At 41.2% G+C, this 19,582-nt stretch overlaps 2 protein-coding genes across 6 annotated transcripts in view; one reads left to right on the top strand and one right to left on the bottom strand.

Moving 5' to 3' along the window:
- LOC137332475 (eukaryotic translation initiation factor 4E-1A-like) overlaps positions 1–19,582 on the top strand; it is a 77,072-nt gene that overhangs the window by 26,261 nt on the left and 31,229 nt on the right. The window lies entirely within an intron of this gene.
- Positions 1–19,582, bottom strand: part of sncb (synuclein, beta) — a 73,099-nt gene that overhangs the window by 35,493 nt on the left and 18,024 nt on the right. For all 4 annotated transcript variants that reach the window (XM_067996356.1, XM_067996357.1, XM_067996355.1 and 1 more), the window contains exon 5: positions 8,646–8,741. In XM_067996356.1, coding sequence (XP_067852457.1) covers positions 8,646–8,741 — 96 coding nt within the window. The remainder of the gene's footprint in view (positions 1–8,645; positions 8,742–19,582) is intronic.

Here is a 19,582-nt window from a genome sequence, read left to right as displayed (position 1 = left end):
CAGAGGCCAAGAGCTCCTCTGAGGAATCGTTCTCTGCCATCACTGCGGCCACTGAAGGGCCTGTAAGAGAACAGAAGGCAATATTAAGCATCATCACAGGTGTGTGTCATGTTGCGATGAGCGTACTGAGGTGTGGAAGATGGCAAGCATTGTTAACATCAATTCATATTGTGTGTGATGAATGTTAAAGTTGTGTCACCAGACGGACAGGCACTCGAGGGTGCAGCTGAGCTCCAGCGCCTCCTGCTCCATAGCTGTGAGGACCACTACTTTTTGTGGCCCCCCTCCAGTCCTCGACCTCTCGCGTGCATTTCACACTCTCTTCTAGAAGGGTAGAAAGAACAGATGTCTGAGTGAGTGATGGTGAATGGGCCAACTGATGAATGATGGGTATAGAGGGATATGGGCCAAGTGCAGGAAATTGGGACTAGCTTAGTGGAATAAACTGGGCGACATGGACATGTTGGGCCGAAGGGCCTGTTTCCATGTTGTAACTTCTATGATTCTATGATTCTATGATTCTATGATTCTATGAATGCATTGCTTTGGTGAGGCTGACCGTGAAAGAGATGCATCAGAGGTTGACAATGAGACAGAGCCATCATATTGGATGAGGATTCAGGTGAGTGTAGTGGTGGGGTGACTAATCGGGAGATGAGGAAATGCGGGAAAGTTGAGGATGAGCCTTAAGTGGGTGTGAGGAGTGATGTGATGGAGTAGTCTTGGCAGTGCAGAATGAGTTGGGGTGGGGTGGGGTGATGTGCAACATGGAATGCAGGAGAATCAGTACGTGTACTCACTTTTGCTGACCTAGTTAGGTCATTGAACCACTTCCTGCACTGGATCCAGGTGCGGGAGATGTTGCTGCTGCTGGTGAACTCCTCTGCCGCCTTGAGCCAGGCCTTCTTGGTGGCAGAGGCGGGGCACTTCCTACCATCTGCGGGGTAAAACACTTCTCTCCTCCTCCTCACCCCGTCCAGTAGCACCTGGAGTGAGACATCATTGAACCTTGGAGCAGCCTTGCCCCTGTGCTGCTCCAATGTGGTTTGTGGATCTTTGCTCCAGCAAAAGCCTTTGGAGCAATGGCCCTTTAAATAGAGCTCCTCCAGCTTGACAGCCTGTGATGCGGGTGCGCAGTTGGCCCGCTGCACAGCTTTCCGACGGCAAACCTGGAAGCCACGTTAAGTGGCACCAATTGAATCTCGACCGCGTGGGAAATGGACATTTTTTATTGGTCGGGTTACCCACGCGCCCATTTCGGCACCTCCCCCCATCCCGCCTCCATTCTATTATCGGCGCCTAAGAGTCTAAATAGGGTAGAGAAGCAAAGGGATCTCTGGTTACAGATACACAAACCACTAAAAGTAGCGATGCAGGTTAATAAGGCCATAAAAAAGGTAAACCAAGCACTGGGGTTCATTTCTAGAGGGATAGAAATGAAAAGCAGGGAAATTATGTTAAACTTGTACAGAATCTTGATTAGACCACACTTGTAGTTCTGTGCACAGCTCTGGTCTCCATATTATAGAAAGGATATAGAGGCATTGGAGAAGGTGCAAAAAAGATTCACAAGGATGATACCAGAACTGAGACGATAATACTTATCAGGAAAGGCCGTGCAGGGTGAGGCTGTTTTCTCCAGAAAAGAGAAGTCCAAGGGGTGACCTGATAGAGGTCTTTAAGGTAATGAAAGGGTTTGATAGGGTAGACATAGAGAAAATGTTTCCACTTGAGGGGGAGTCCAAAACTTGAGGTTATAAACATAAGATAGTCACTAATAAATCCAATTGGGAATTCAGGAGAAACTTCTTTACCCAAAGAGTGGTAAGAATGTGAAACGCGCTACCACACGGAGTAGTTGAGGCAAATAGCATAGACGCATTTAAAGGGAAGCTCGATGAGCACATGAGAGAGAAAGGAATAGAAGGACATGCTGATAGGGTTAGATGAAGTAGGGAGAGTGGAGGCTCGCGTGGAGCATAAACACTGGTATAGACCAGTCAGATCAAATAGCTTGTTTCTGTGCTGTAGACTCGATATAAATCCTACTTAATCCTTAATGTTGGAGTCAGGTTCATCTTCATTTGTAATCTATAATCCTTTTGCTATTAAATGTATTATTCTACCCCAGAGGACCATTTTTTATACCTCCCGGAAAACACCTGAGTATTCCATAGATCCGTTATTGTCACTAAAATCAAATCCTGCCTCCTTCCTGTAAAGTTTAAGTTAATTCTGGTTCTTGCTAAATTTTTATTTTATGGATTTCAAAGGTTGTTATTGTTGCTCTAATTCAATTCACAGCTTAACATGTGAAATATAACAACATATTATGTGGATCCTTCATATTTGCTGTTAGCACTTTGGATGTGAGGAGATTGTAATTCTGGAGTAGATGTGTACTCAGTAATCGAAGAGGTATGCCTTCTCATTGGGATGCAAAACCTCCTGGTTGCTTGCAGGTACAGATCTCCTTTCAGCTGCTCAAATGTAACCTGCATTATAATTTCCTTCACAATCTTGACATTATCTATCCGACAGATACTAGATTGAAGTCTCCCTCCCCCAGCAGGTGCTGGTCTCCTCTGAACTATGAAAGGTTTCCATTTAACTGTTATGACTGGTTCTATATATTCGATCTCAAACCTTCCCTTCCCTACTTACCAAGAGGGCATATTTACACATCTTCTTAAAGTGCAAATCTCGCCTGATAAAATAATATTTCCTTAATTATTACTACTGAATTCTTTCTGAAGACCTAATCAACCCATCCTTTCCGATGTGTAATGTCTCCATCTCCCTCCTGTACGTCTCCTTAATTAGTGTCATAATGTAATTTTTAGAAGTTCTTTGTATGCAACGTCACTCATTTGGAGGTGGTCCAGGAGACCACATTAAAGGAGAACTTTGCCCACTTGCTTTCCTGCATTTGGGGGTTAGGTTAACCAGTTCTCATGCCATGTTTAAGAATAAATCTTTGTTCCCAGAAATATTAATGGGTTTAAAGCCCCATTTGCTATCTATTTACATGTTTGCAAGCAAGAAAACAGATGGTAGTGTGATGTGATGATGTCACTGAGCACTGATCTGTAACATTACTGATGTTAGTGCTCAATATTTCGCATTACAGGTCTATTTGAACAGTATTATAAAATGCTCATAGGGCAATATAGAGCTGTTATTGGACTGTGGCTTTGTATCCTAAGCACAGCTCTCTCTGTCTGTGTCTGTCTGTCTGTCTGTCTCTGTTTAAACTGGGAAATCTTTGAAAAATGTTTATAGGTCGGACAAGGATCAGTATAAATTTGGAAACATACTTAACATATATTAATAATATACATCTTTGATATGAACCACACAGATTTAGCCAGAAGATAATATGGCTAAGATATATATTGAGATTCTGCAAAAGGTTGTGAATAGAACCTTAGAAGTGTACACCACAGAAGGATGCCATTCAGCCCATCATGTCTGTGCTGGCTCTTTGCGAGAACAATCCAAATCTAATGCCACTGCCCCACTCTCCCTTCATAGTCCTGTATCTTCTGCTTCAAATATTTATTACATTTTTTCTCCTTAAAAGATGCAACAGTCTCTGCCTCAATCATTTCCTTTGGCAAAGCATTCCAGGCTCCAACAATCCTCTGCATAAAGATATTTCTCCTAAGCTCTTTCCTCTCTCTCTGACAATTTTAAATTGATGACCCCTTGTCACTGACTCCCCAACCAGAGGATTATAGTCTTTTCACGTTCACTCTGTCAAAACTCTTCATAACTTTAAAAACCTCCACTAAATCGCCTCTTGGCTTTCTCTGTGTCTCAAGTCTCTCCTCATTACTATAGTTTCCCATTCCTGACATGATTCCGGTGAATCTACACTGTACATGCCTTGTAACTTTAATATTCTTTCTATAATGGGGCACCTAAAACTGCCTACAAAGCTCTAGCTGTGGCCTAAGCAATGTTTGGTGCAAATGTATCGGTTACAAATTGGGGTGTGCAGTAGATAGTTTCTCTGCTTCAGTAACATTAGTCGTTCCCATTTGTAGTCTGAGCATCTCACTTTTACAGGAGTTGACTCACACTCTCCTATATCTACTTGTACAATACTCTAACCCAGGAATGTAACAATAACATTCTCTTGTGATCAGAATCAGATATTTGTATCTTTCGTATGTCTGCTTCTTCAATCTGTCAGCAGACTGAGTTAACACTTTGTGATGCGAGGCTTGATATGAATCATTAAGTTGCTTTATTTCACAGTGAGTGAATATACAAGAGCATTTGTTATGATCAGATTCACTTAGTTCAATCAATACAACTTATCTTTGCATTATGATACAAAATGAAGACCGTGCCAAGCTTCCTCACATCAGTAGGTTATCTTGCTTGACTTAAAGAAGATATCTTCTATCCGTTGCTCCAGTATTTCTGACCTGCTGAACAGGCCTAAAGCTTTCACAGCTCTCTTTTTAAAAGCCAATCTCCAGTGTCAGCTTTTGGTCAAAATGACAACCCCCCGCTCCCCAAGAGCAAAATCCACCAGCTTAAAATGGCAATGACTTCTGCTGAGTTCAAATAAATAGCAAAAAGTGTGAACAATCACTAGAATGTTAAACCATCTTGTCTCTGGCCACCTGGTTAAGAAATTCTGTCTGAATCAAAATCTACATTTGCCAGCCATGCTGTCCTGGCAAACTAAGTTTAGCTCAATAGTAGCATTTTTAACACATATTACATATCCTCCCAGTTGCATAGTCAAAAATCCCAAATGTGACAGTATCATTACTTCTTTATTCATCTACTATATGCTCTTATTTAGAAAATCCAAAATGCTATTTGCATTTTTGTGGCTTATTCTATCTGCCCTCGCAGTTTCAGGCAGTTCTATAATTGAGTAGCTAGGTCTCTCTGTTCATTCACATCCTTCAACGTCTTTGTCAAGTATATACGCTAATTTCTTGTTTCTCCTCCCAAAATGTATTACCTCAACCTTGTATCCATATTAAATTGCACCTGCTCCCTGACTGCCCATTCCACTAACCTGTCTGCCTACAGAAGCATTTTACCATCCTTTATGCCGTTTTGTGTTGTCAGCAAATTTCAAGAACGTGCTCCACATGGCTAAGTTCAAATCATCTATATATACTGAGAACAAAAGTGGGCCCAGCACTGACCCTGGGGTCGTCATTTCCAACTCTTCTCTAATCCAGGCAACACCCATTGACCCTAAATCTTTATTTCTTGTCAATCAATCAACTTTCTGTCCAAGCTGCTACATTTCTTTTTATAACTTTTGCCTGAATTTTGTAACTAACCTCACGTGAGGCCTCTTATTGAATGCCTTCATAAAATCCCTACTACACTGAAATCCTTTTATCTATCTAATCAGTCGCTTATTCAAAAAATTCTATTAAGTTTGTCAAATACAACTTGCCTTTCATAGATCCATGCTGGATATGCTTGATTATTTTATGCATTTCTAAATGCTCACTAATTTTATCTGGAGTTATGAATTCCAAGAGTTTGCCCACAACTGATGCTAGGCTAATTGGTCTATAGTTGTCCAGTTTATTATTTTCTCCGTCCTTGAATAAAGGTATTACATTGACTCCTCGCCAGTCCCACGGCATAATTGCATATTTATGAGGATTGAAAAATTGTCGCCAGAGCCTCTTTTATCTCTTTTCTGATTTCTTCGAACAGCTTCTGGGGCATGGCATCAAAGCCCGCTGACCTACCCACCTTGAGATTTACATAGAAACGTAGAAAACAGGAGCAGGAGTAGGCCATTCAGCCCTTCGAGCTGCTCCACCATTCAATATGATCATGGCTGATCCTCTATCTCAATATCATATTCCTGCTCTCTCCCCATACCCCTTGATGCCTTTTGTGTCTAGAAATCTATCTATCTGCTTCTTAAATATATTCAGTGACTTGGCCTCCACAGCTTTCTGTGGTAGAGAATTCTACAAGGTCACCACCCTCTGAGTAAAGAAATTTCTCCTCATCTCAGTCCTAAATGTCCTACCCCATATCCTGAGACTGTGACCCCTCATTCTAGACTCCCCAACCAGGGGAAACATCCTCCCTACATCCAGTCTGTCTAGCCCTGTCAGAATTTTATACGTTTCAATGAGATTCCCTCTCATTCTTCTAAACTCTAGTGAATACAGGCCGAGTCGACCCAATCTCTCCTCATGTGACAGTTCTGCCATCCCAGGAATCAGTCTGGCGAATCTTCGCTGCACTCCCTCTATGACAAGTATATCCTTTCTTAGGTAAGGAGACCAAAACTGCACCCAGTACTCCAGGTGTGGTCTCACCACGGCCCTGTATAACTGCAGTAAGACATCCTTGCTCCTGTACTCAAATTTGGTAATTATTTCAGAACCAATTCCTTTTCTACAGTTATATTTAACAATTGTTCTACATTCTCCTCTAGTACACCTACATTCTCACTTCCACCACCCATTTATAAAATCTATTGCAAAATTATTTATTTACTATCTCCATAATCCACAATTAGATTGTCCCTTCATCCTTGAACAATCCTACCCACTCTTTAACTATTCTTTTACTTTTTATATGCTTATAATAGCCCTTACTATTTCCTTTTATATTATCTACTTGCCTTTTTCTCATGTTACCTTTTAGCCCTTCTAATCTCCCTTACCATCTCCACTTTTTATATTACTCATGATTATCTTTGATATTGTTAGCCTTAACTTTATCACGTGCCTCTCTTTTAAGTTGTTGTTTAGTTTTAATTTCTCGATTTATCCACAGATTTAAGGTTCACTTCAGCACAACATCTGAACTGACACTTCAGTGCAGTACTATGGGATTGCAGCATTGTCGGAGATGCTGGCCTTTGGACCAAGGCCCTATCAAGTGAACATTCGAGATTCTATGGTGCTACCCTGCTGTGTACAAAATGTCTGCCGTGTTTGCCTATATAAAACAGTAACAGTAATTCAAAGTAATTGTTTGTGAAGCACTGTGATATGGACTGACAGGTGTGTTTAGACATTATATAATTGCAACTTCTTTCTTTTTTCCATCTATTTGATGAGTGCAGAATTACTGAAAGAACTCTAGGGAGATGGAAAATAAGTGTGACTCGCGCATTGAATGTGGATATACAACTAGTCACAAATTATTCATTGTATTCTACATTTGTGCAGGGCAATACTAAAATGAGTATTATTTTACAGTTCGAAATGACAATGATGCATTTGACTTAAGATAACATCCAGATTTTGCTGGAGCTGGCCATCGCATGGCGTGCCCTGTTAAGTTAAATTTGTTTGTGCACATTTAAGTTTTAAAAATTTTTGCCCACAAAGCTGCTGGAAATGCGAGCTGATATTAGCACAGGGAGGGCAAGAGGGCATCTGGGACCTTGGTGAACATCGGGACAAACAGTGTATCTCCTTCACCAATGAGATTAAAGGATTGAGAAATAAACAGACGAAGGACTGACAAGGAGCCTGAATTAGAGTGGGTGAATTCAATGTCAAATCAGGTGCAGAAAGAGAAATAAAGAGAGGGAAAGAAAGATTGGATTAAAAGAAAGAGAAAAAAGAGACAGAAAGAAAAAGTAAGGAAAAAAAATACAGTTTGACATTTTTAAAATCTCCTAAAACAATTCACAACCTGAAGGAATGAGACTCCACACTTATAATTGTTTACTTTCTGGGCAAGATAGGTTGATTGGCAGTTATGAACAATTATCACATCGTTAAAAGGGTACTTACGCTATTAATTACTAGACTTAACGTTCCATGGTGAGCTTAATGAGCAATTAATGTGAAAATGCAGCAACTTCATGAACATCATGGGGAGGTTAAGCACGAGATGCCATTCTCACGAAGCTAACGGCAGAGCGCCGCAAATCGGCCAGTAACTTGTGGCGGTTCGCATTTCATGGGGTATCTCTTCCTCACCACAAGTTGTTGGTCGATTTGTGCATTAAAAACGGCATGCGTCGTTCAGACGCTGTTATTTTTTCAGCAAAATCTGGCCCCATATGTTACCACTAATACTGCTTCTAGTGTTAATGATGTTTGACTACAAATAATCGATTGTATGTCTCACCATACACACGGTACAATCCTTCAGTGTTTTCGGATATCTGTTGCTTTATAATATCATTATAACTGGTCTTATACTCTAGTTTCATTGTATAATCATAAAACTGTTTAAATGCCTTCAGTGTTTCACATTTTCATTCATTAAAGTAACAATACATTTATTACTCATTGTAATTATATTTTTGTGCGTAGAATATAGAATTACTTTGTGGGGAAATTTTCCATTATTTCCCTTATGAAACAGATTTTCTAAATCACTTGTGACTTTGTCTCTTCTTGTCAATCATTAGTTATTAGAGCTACAAACAGCGTTTCATAAAATCTCCACTAATTACCTTCTGTCCGATCAGTCAGATCCTATGGACTGTTACCTGAAGGTACTCATCAAAGCAGTATTATGTGCTGTAGATTCTATTTTTCAAGTTATACCCTGTTTACCCTCAAAGAGTGAAAAACTGCCCTAAGGTTTCAATGCTGGTTGTTCCAATAGAGCAAATTCACAAACATGTTTAGATCAGTCATCTACAGTTAAATATGTGGCTACTTTACCTGTGGAGCCTCTTCATAAGCTTCAGGTTCACCTTCTGGTTCCACTGTACTTTCCCCAATGGTTTGTTCAACAGCTTCTTCCCCAACCTCTTCAGGCTGTCAATAAGAGGAGAAAATAAATATATACTTATAAATTTACACACAAAATAACATCACTTGAAGACACAATTATAGTCATAAGGGGCAATTTTAATCCTGCCCACTCCGCGAAACTGGGCGGGCAAGCATTTGCAATCGCTCGTGAGACTCACCCACCGACATCCCACACTGATCTCACAGGTTCTGATTTTAACCTGCTCTTGTGAGCAGTCGAGTGGGACACCTACTGGAAACTACTGGGGTCCTTCTTTAAATATGCAGATTGGGCTCCGCTAACAACATTATTATTTTACCAGAGGCCAGCGGGGAAGCCAGTTGTGGCTTTTCCCCCAAGTCAACGTAGCGGGAAGAGGAATCGGCCAGAAGAGGCCCAAACAGGTAATTTTAAAAAAACTTTCCTTGTGTATGAACACAACTCCTCCGGGCCCCACCAGGAAAGTTTAGACCTCCCCTGCCCTGGCTTGCCTTCCTCCCCATGACATACCGGAGTGCTGAGACCGTTGGTTTGGTCCCCGGCAATGGACTCCCGGCCACTAGCCAGCTACTGCTTCTCTTCCATTTCCGGCGGGAAAGTGACAGAGGCTATGCAGATAACGCCCAGGAATTTAAATCTCCTGAGCCTCACACTGCTGAGTTCAAGATAGTTTGCTGCCCAGCTTGCCTCCCACTCCGAGTTAAAATCAGAGCTACAATGTCCTCTTAATTTTTATCAAGAGAACTAATTTTGCAATCTATTGTAATATGTTTGTGTGTATATATGTGTCCGTATCCCACAATATTTCTCCTGGGCTGAGGGTGAAGTGGGCAAATTTCCCTCTGCACGTGTTGCTCTGGTTGTGGAGACCAGGCTTAATGCAGGGTGGGGAGTACTTACATCTTAATTTTCATTTTCTAATAAGTTTAAAGAGGTATCCTTGAGCAGAGAGGCTGATGCTAAGATGGAGCAGTGTTCAATTTGGCTTGTCACTATAAGATCACAAAATGCATTCCCTCTGCAAAAGGGGATAGGCACATGCAGAAGTCAATTAAAGGACACCTGCTGTGCAGAAGGAAATTTGTTTTTAGATTGGCAGCTCTGTGTTTATTTGGTTCTTCCCTTTGGGGAGAGAGAGAGAGCGAGCAGGTTATTGAGATCAGACTAGGAAATGATTGGTTTTCTATCTCCTATTTTAAAATGTTTACAATATTATTTTTATAATTAAGACAAGATATTTGCAGTAGTCTTGGCTGTTACTTTAAAAATTCAGTTTGCTTGTGTTCCGCTTTAATAAATTATTTTTGTCTTCATCCATGGGATTTCCAGAGCTGAAAATCAGAGAAAGCAAAGATTTTTTTAAAAGTCTTTTTTATTAATAAGTCATTCTGACAACTAAATTTCCTTTGCAACTTTTGAAAGCTACATATACTTTCCATTAAAAGACAAATTGTAAAAGACATTTCATTTTGAATACTGTAATAAAGATTTAGGGAAATTTGAGTCTAGGCTTGAAAGTCTACTATATATAATACTATCAGTACTATCTAAGGAGCAAAGAGTCCATTGTGAATGGCCAGTGTAGATTTAGAAGCAATAAGGGATGTAATAGGTCACTGGTCTGCTAGCATTCATTCAGGAGCTCACTGAACTAGTTGATGAGGATTATCCAGAGGACAACATATACTTGGATTTTCAAAAGGCACTTCATAAAGGTCCACATGCAAGACTTTTAAAGAGGGTAAATATTGATGGGATTAATTACAATTAACTAGATGAATTAAAAACTGGTTTAACAATTGGAAGCAAAAGGCACTGATAAATGGTTAAAACCTCTTTCTGGGGAACAGTGATGAATGAGATTCTACTTGGATCTGTTGTGGTATCTCATTAAGATAGCAAGCAGATTATCAGTTTTGTTTTAAATCTTTGGATGCTTTTAGTTTTGTACTCCTAATCATAGAACGATAGATCACATTTAATTAATGATTATTCTCAATGAGAAAAATTGCCTTTATTCTTTTAGTTTTTATATTGCTTAGTTGATAATACATCTTGAAGATAGAAGCTTGTAAAGTTGAGTCCCAATGCAGTTTAATGTTAAAGTAAATGGTGTGCTCTCATGATTAACCTTAATAAATGTATCAATTTTTTTCAGAGCTCCTGTTAAATATATGAATCATGATGCTTCTCTATTCTTGCTCTAAACTGTGCCCTGGGATTATGGTTCTAAACACAGAAATAACTGTGTTAAAATAAAATCTGTTTATGCTAATTTGTACACATAGATTCCATCCTGACAGTCTTTATAGCACAATAAAAAGAAATGGTGGACATAATATCCTGCAAACTGATAATGCTTCACTGTGATATATGATTTAGAAACCAAATTTAACATATGCAAATGTGCTTTTATTTAAACCACTGAAAAAAACCTCTCACTTTCTCTTCCTGTCACATCATGTTGTCTCACTGAGCACTTGCATTTTCATTGCCGATGCTAGCTGGGAGTGATATCTAAAATCTTCCATTTACTAACAATGGGAAAAATGAATATGTGAGTTTAAAGCAGGAAACACTATCTTACACTAGTATCTACTGAAACACACTGCACCATTTTGCATATCCTGATGTAACGGACCAGTTATACTAACAGTTAATTTTAATGCCAAGTGGTTTTAAATGGGCATCAATGCAAAACTAGTATTATAACTCAAGGTAGAACTCAGTGATCTGTGAATTGCATTATGAGATGAGAAGGGTGACAACCTTTGTTCTGCTCCAAATCTGGATGGGGTGGGGAACTAGGGCAAATTAAAAACCTATTAGAAGAGGCTGCCTAGGGAGATGGTGGAAGGAGATAATATTGATTCATTCAAATGCAAATGAGGTAGATTTCTTATGGAACATTATATTTTGGGATACAGTATATGAGTAATTTGAGATATGACGTGTTAAGTGAGATATTTGGGAGTAAGAGGTGACTTTAGACCTTTGGTTCCAAAACAATTCCACAACTGTGGTTTTCCTTGCCTCATGTCTGGGTCTGTTGTAGGCTGATTGATTGCTATTATTAGTCAACAGTTCCATTATCATTACATCATGTGACTACCAGGATAGTAGAAGGTGATCCAGATGCACCTTGGTCTTTTTTTGTCTAATAATTCCAATGTTCCTATTGTGCACATATGCTTTTCGAGCGTACACGCAGTCCTTTTTTTTTGAACTGGCAGCAAACATAAGCCAGCCTATTCCCACCTGCTGCTCCCAAATCCAAACTGTCCAGTTCAAAACTGAATAGGTGGTCACTCTAGGCAAGAGGTACAAAGCCAATTCTGGTAGATAAGATTTCACACCACTTGGGTTTCACAGTAGTAGGAGTCTAACTGCAGTCCAGTGTGTAACAAAGTATAAAAAGTCCTCAGAATTGGGCCACTCACTAAACTTAATTTTAAATCTTTTAATGTGAACAGAGCTCTGTTGTCCCTGGTCAGAGAGGAATGCAAGAGCTGTAACTTGAGTGTGTTAGCCCTGCTATTTCTATAGATATCTATTGTTCTACAGTGCCACAATAATAGGTGCCAATTAAATTACTAAATATTTGAGTGTAACCCCTGCAAAAGTAGGAGTTCTTGTTTAAAGTCTTTCTGTGTTATCAGCAGGTATGAGGGTTGATTTTTGTATGACATCTCTTTGTTTCAGTTGCCTCTGGCAGCACACTAGATATTTTATTTAATACACAAAAGAGAGTTCTGAATTAGACAACAGGGTAACATTATATGCTTACATTTGATTTATTTCTTATTGGACTATTTCTTTAGAAACCTTAAAAATCACAATGATAGCTAAACTTCACAGTATTCTGGTAGTGTTTTGCACTTTAATAAAATATTAATGTAATGCAATGATAAATACTTTTAAAGTTCAGTGCTTTATTCTTATTTCACTTTCTGAATACTTATTGAAGGTACTTGACAGAAAAATGTTTATGTTGGAAAGATTACAAGAAAGCTCAATACTCAAAGGGTTAATATGGGTTTGTTTCCATGGAGTTGAGGTTGACATGACATGGAAACAATTTGAAGTGATTAGTGGGAGCAGATGGTGTTAATTATCTGAGACACTTATTAAAGTCATCCTTTTTTTCCTCCGATTGTTGGATTCAAATCCAGTCCTGGCAGCAAAACCACTCAGTGAATAATATTAAGGATGCAAAGGGAAATTTTCTTTTGGCAGTCTCTATCTAGTTAAAAACAAATATTAGTCCAAAGCAAGAACTACTGGTTGAACAGTTAGTAGTCCTTATTTTCTGAGGCACATCCTCTACTAACCTGAGGAAAATACTCTCGAGGGCACCAAGGGTGTTGAAGGCCAGAATAACACATCTGCTTTCAATACCACTCAGTAGCAGTGGTTATATTTTTACTTCACAGCACAGCAGTTGTTGATTGGCTAGAGAATAGACTACAGAGAATATAACTTCTGAAGCCTAAACAAGCAGCATTGAAACCTTTGGGTTTCACTCTGAGGGTAAACAGGGTGTAGAATATACATCACATAATACTGCTTTGATGAGCATCTTCAGGCAACAATCTGTAGAAAATGACTATAAGATACTTTGTGGAGATTCATGAAACACTATTTATAGCTGTATTAACTGAAGATTGACAAGAAGTGACAAAGTCACAAGTGATTTAAAAAATCTGCTTCATAAGGAACAAAATGGAAAAATTCCCGACAAAGTAGTTCTGTATTCCAGCTAACTTTCTTCACTGGTCTTATAGTTCAATCTGAGGTGTCATGTAACTAGTTAGAGACTTGTTTTGCTTTCAGACTGATTTACTTGCAAACTTAACTGTACACCATTTTGATTTCTGCTTTAAAAGTTCTTATGCCAATTCCTAGACATTAATTTTTCTGTCACCTGATTCTTAAGGAGATTGGTTAGTTTTATAATTGACATATTTTGCCTTGCCCTTCTTGCTGATGAAACATTCATACCCTAACTGGATGCAAGGGCAGGTTGCCCTTCATCTGACAACACTTTCATAAGTGCCAATCATCAGCTTTTGAAGCTGACAGTTTTTTTTTATTCGTTCATGGGATGTGGGCACGCTGGCAAGGCCAGCGTTTATTGCCCATCCCTAATTGCCCTCGAGAAGGTGGTGGCGAGCTGCCTTCTTGAACCGCTGCAGTCCGTACGGTGAAGGTTCTCCCACAGTGCTGTTAGGTAGGGAGTTCCAGGATTTTGACCCAGCGACGATGAAGGAACAGCGATATATTTCCAAGTCAGGATAGTGTGTGACTTGGAGGAGAACGTGCAGGTGGTGTTGTTCCCATGTACCTGCTGCCCTTGTCCTTCTAGGTGGTAGAGGTCGCAGGTTTGTGAGGTGCTGTCGAAGAAGCCTTGGCGAGTAGCTGCAGTGCATCCTGTGGATGGTACACACTGCAGCAACGGTGCGCCATTGGTGAAGGGAGTGAATGTTTAGGGTGGTGAATGGGGTGCCAAACAAGCGGGCTGCTTTGTCCCAGATGGTGTCGAGCTTCTTGAGTGTTGTTGGAGCTGCACTCATCCAGGCAAGTGGAGAGTATTCCATCACACTCATGACCTGTGCCTTGTACATGGTGGAAAGGCTTTGGGGAGTGAGGAAGTGAGTCACTCGCCGCAGAATACCAAGCCTCCGACCTGCTCTTGTAGCCACAGTATTTTCTGGCTGGTCCAGTTAAGTTTCTGGTCAATGGTGACCCCCAGGATGTTGATGGTGAGGGATTCGGCGATGGTAATGCCGTTGAATGTCAAGGGGAGGTGGTTAGACTCTCTCTTGTTGGAGATGGTCATTGCCTGGCACTTGTCTGACGCGAATGTTACTTGCCACTTATCAGCCCATGCCTGGATGTTGTCCAGGTCTTGCTGCATGTGGGCACGGACTGCTTCATTACCTGAGGGGTTGCGAATGGAACTGGACACTGTGCAATCATCAGCGAACATCCCCATTTCTGACCTGATGATGGAAGGAAGGTCATTGATGAAGCAGCTGAAGATGGTTGGGCCTAGGACACTGCCCTGAGGAACTCCTGCAGCAATGCCCTGGGGCTGAGATGATTGGCCTCTAACAACCACAATCTTCCTTTGTTCTAGGTATGACTCCAGCCACTGGAGAGATTTCCCCCTGATTCCCATTGACTTCAATTTTACAAGGGCTCCTTGGTGCCACATTCGGTCAAATGCTGCCTTGATGTCAAGGGCAGTCACTCTCACCTCACCTCTGGAATTGAGCTCTTTTGTCCATGTTTGGACCAAGGCTGTAATGAGGTCTGGAGCCGAGTGGTCCTGGCAGAACCCAAACTGAGCACCGGCGAGCAGGTTATTGGTGAGTAAGTGCCGCTTGATAGCACTGTCGACGACACCTTCCATCACTTTGCTGATGATTGAGAGTAGACTGATGGGGCGGTAATTGGCCGGATTGGATTTGTCCTGCTTTTTGTGGACAGGACAATTTTCTACATTGTCAGGTAGATGCCGGTGTTATAGCTGTACTGGAACAGTTTGGCTAGAGGCGCGGCTAGTTCTGGAGCACAAGTCTTCAGCACTACAGCCAGGATGTTTTTGGGGCCCATAGCCTTTGCTGTATCCAGTGCACTCAGCCATTTCTTGATATCACGTGGAGTGAATCAAATTGGCTGAAGACTGGCTTCTATGATGGTGGGGATATCGGGAGGAGGCCGAGATGGATCATCCACTCGGCACTTCTGGCTGAAGATGGTTGCAAACGCTTCAGCATTATCTTTTGCACTCACGTGCTGGACTCCGCCATCATTGAGGATGGGGATGTTTACAGAGCCTCCTGCTCCCATTAGTTGTTTAATTGTCCACCACCATTCACAACTGGATGTGGCAGGACTGCAGAGCTTTGATCTAATCCGTTGGTTGTGGAATTGCTTAGCTCTATCTATAGCATGTTGCTTCCGCTGTTTAGCATCCATGTAGTCCTGTGTTGTAGCTTCACCAGTTTGGGACCTCATTTTTAGGTATGCCTGATGCTGCTCCTGGCATGCTCTTCTACACTCCTCATTGAACCAGGGTTGATCCCCTGGCTTGTTGGTAATAGTAGAGTGAGGAATATGCCAGGCCATGAGGTTACAGATTGTGCTGGAATACAATTCTGCTGCTGCTGGCCCACAGTGCCTCATGGATGCCCAGTTTTGAGCTGCTAGATCTGTTCTGAATCTATCCCATTTAGCATGGTGATAGTGCCACTCAACACATTGGATGGTATCCTCAGTGCGAAGACGGGACTTCATCTCCACGAGGACAGTGCGGTGGTCACTCCTCCCAATACTGTCATGGACAGATGCATCTGTGACAGATAGATTGGTGAGGACGAGGTCAAGTAGGTTTTTCCCTTGTGTTGGTTCGCTCACCACCTGCCGCAGGCCCAGTCTGGCAGCTATGTCCTTCAGGACTCGGCCAGTAGTGGTGCTACTGAACCACGCTTGGTGATGGGCATTGAAGTCCCCCAACCAGAGTACATTCTGTGCCCTTGCTACCCTCAGTGCTTCCGCCAAGTGGTGCTCAACATGGAGGAGGACTGATTCATCAGCTGAGGGAGGGTGGTAGGTGATAATTAGCAGGAGGTTTCCTTGCCCATGTTTGACCTGATGCCATGAGATTTCATGGGGTCCAGAGTCAATGTTGAGGACTCCCAGGGCCACTCCCTCCTGACTGTATATCACTGTACCGCCACCTCTGGTGGGTCTGTCCTGCTAGTGGGACAGGACATACCCAGGGTTAGTGATGGAAGAGTCTGAGATGTTGGCTGAAAGGTATGATTCTGTGAGTATGGCTATGTCAGGCTGTTGCTTGACTACTCTGTGGAACAGCTCTCCCAATTTTGGCACAAGTCCCCAGATGTTCGTGAGGATGACTTTGCAGGGTTGACTGGGCTTGGTTTGCCTTTGTCGTGTCCAGAGCCTAGTGGTCCATCCGGTTTTATTCCTATTGTGACTTTCTGTAGTGAGATTGTGCAACTGAGTGGTTTGCTAGGCCATTTCAGAGGCCGATTAAGAATCAACCACATTGCTATGGGTCTGGAGTCACATATAGGCCAGACCGGGTAAGGATGGCAGGATTTCCTTCCCTGAAGGACATTAGTGAACCAGATGGGTTTTTAACTACAGTTTCATGGCCACCATTACTGATACTATTTTTTTAGTCCAGATGTATTTAATTAATTGAATTTAAATTCCCCAGCTGCCATGCTGGGATTTGAACTCATGATTCTGGATTATTAGTCCAGTAACATAACCACTATTTGACCGTACCCGCCGTTAAAAAGCTGACAGCTTTTTAATCCAGGTGTCAGGTTATCAGCATTGGGGTTGGAGGTTGGCAATATGAACTAATCAGATCAGTTGGCAGGGCAGAAATGGAAGCTGTTAGAACCATTTGTCCTCCACCATTGGCTGTTCATGAACGAGAGAAAGCCAAAAAATTAAGTTGAGCTGATAGTTTCTTAGAATTACAGTTGCCTCCACTATTTGTCCCCGAAGAAATTCCACTGCACTGGTTGAATTCCCAGGGTTTGGAAATAAAGATTGGGGTAGAAGTGTTGATGAGCTTTACTTAATTTAATCAAAGTAGACCAAGATTCCCATAAGGATTTTATTACAGTATATTGCAGTGATATGTGATGTAGACCATTGGTTTGTTGGGGTTTCAGTTGTTTGCCTGGTTAGCTTTTGTAATTTAGCTGTTTTAAATTTGTTTATGGACACATGGTTGGTGTCCCTTTGTTACCACAGAATAAACAGGGAGAGACTCTGATGGTAAACCTTCATGGATTCTGACAAGATTCATGTTCCTTAATGTGTTGGGGAACACTATCCCAGTACAGTAACATATTATTCATTACTGAGAGTTCTCCTCCTACAGTGTAATATTTTCCCAATTAATCAGAGATACCTTGAATATACTTAGGCCACCCTTCACTAATATGCCTGATTTGCGGTTTTCTGTTTCCCAATGTTGCCTCTGTTATAAGTGTTTCTCTGTGCCCAAACATCGATTTGTTAGTCTTTAACTACCTCAACATAGATTTATAGCTCTGAATACAGCATATTAATTTTAATTCTGACAAATGGATATTGATCCCTAGAGCAAACATTCATTTTTGCTTTGTTGCAACATCATCTTTAAGTGAATGATGAGGCATTGTGAAAAAGAGAAACTCCCATTAAGCTAGTCCAGTAGATTTTGGATTTCTCAGTCTGGGTGGTAATCTGGCGGTACAGGTTGCCCGTTCATTGTAGATTTTTATTCCATTAAATTCAATGGAATGGAAATCGGATGGGTTCCATAATGGGTTGATGATCGCTCCGCCACATTACCGCTTGGACAGTGAAGGCGAAAATCTACCCTACAGAGCATGCAGAAGGAGAGTACCAAGTGATTTCAGATCTTGTAACCCACAGGCACCGGAGATTTTAGATTATGATTCTTGCTTGGTGATTTTTAGTACTACAGTCTAGATTTCCCTTTGTGCCAGTGTTTCTGGTAGAAGATCATCAGTGCAGGATTTCTGCCTATAGGTCCGTTTTCCTGGTTTGGGGTCATTACAGTATTCAGGGCAAGCTCCCAGTTCAGTGAAGGATGTCAATTAATTGGAATGAACTAATCCCTACTCTGAAAGATACATAGTATTCCTCCATTCAAGCATTACATAATTGCCTATTGAAATTTCAGAGTTAACACTTTCCATTTCAAAAGAAAACTGTGTTTTATCTCTTGCCAACATTTTTACAGCGAACTGCATTCTTTATAATGTTTGTAGTAACTTTGTCATTGTCCCATATTAGCAAAGCATTAGCATTGTTTGCTGTCTTTCTAAATCATAATGCCTGCAAAAAGGTGAGAAACAAAGAAAATAAATTAAAATCTGGGTCCTGGAGTTCAGACCAATTACAGAAAGTGGAGAAAGCAACATGCTAAACCTATTACTGGGCCAGTCATGATGCAATACAATATTGGAAAATGTGAGGTTATGCACTTTGGCAGGAAAAATCAGAGAGCAAGTTATTATCTTAATGGCGAGAAACTGGAAAGTACTGCAGTACAAAGGGATCTGGGGGTCCTAGTGCAAGAAAATCAAAAAGTTCGTATGCAGGTGCAGCAGGTGATCAAGAAGGCCAACGGAATGTTGGCTTTTATTGCTCGGGGGATAGAATATAAAAACAGGGAGGTATTGCTGCAGTTATAGAAGGTATTGGTGAGACCGCACCTGGAACACTGCATACAGTTTTGGTGTCCATACTTAAGAAAAGACATACTTGCTCTCGAGGCAGTACAAAGAAGGTTCACTCGGTTAATCCCGGGGATGAGGGGGCGGACATATGAGGAGAGGTTGAGTAGATTGGGACTCTACTCATTGGAGTTCAGAAGAATGAGAGGCGATCTTATTGAAACATATAAGATTGTGAAGGGGCTTGATCGGGTGGATGCGGTAAGGATGTTCCCAAGGATGGGTGAAACTAGAACTAGGGGGCATAATCTTAGAATAAGGGGCTGCTCTTTCAAAACTGAGATGAGGAGAAACTTCTTCACTCAGAGGGTAGTAGGTCTGTGGAATTTGCTGCCCCAGGAAGCTGTGGAAGCTACATCATTAAATAAATTTAAAACAGAAATAGACAGTTTCCTAGAAGTAAAGGGATTAGGGGTTACGGGGAGCGGGCAGGAAATTGGACATGAATTTAGATTTGAGGTTAGGATCAGATCAGCCATGATCTTATTGAATGGCGGAGCAGGCTCGAGGGGCCGATTGGCCTACTCCTGCTCCTATTTCTTATGTTCTTATGTTCTTATGATCCT

This window comes from Heptranchias perlo, chromosome 14 (genome assembly GCF_035084215.1).
Source record: "Heptranchias perlo isolate sHepPer1 chromosome 14, sHepPer1.hap1, whole genome shotgun sequence".
In the NCBI taxonomy this organism is placed as follows: domain Eukaryota; kingdom Metazoa; phylum Chordata; class Chondrichthyes; order Hexanchiformes; family Hexanchidae; genus Heptranchias; species Heptranchias perlo.
Note: the sequence above shows the minus strand (reverse complement) of the source record. Positions and strands in the feature narration are given on the sequence as shown.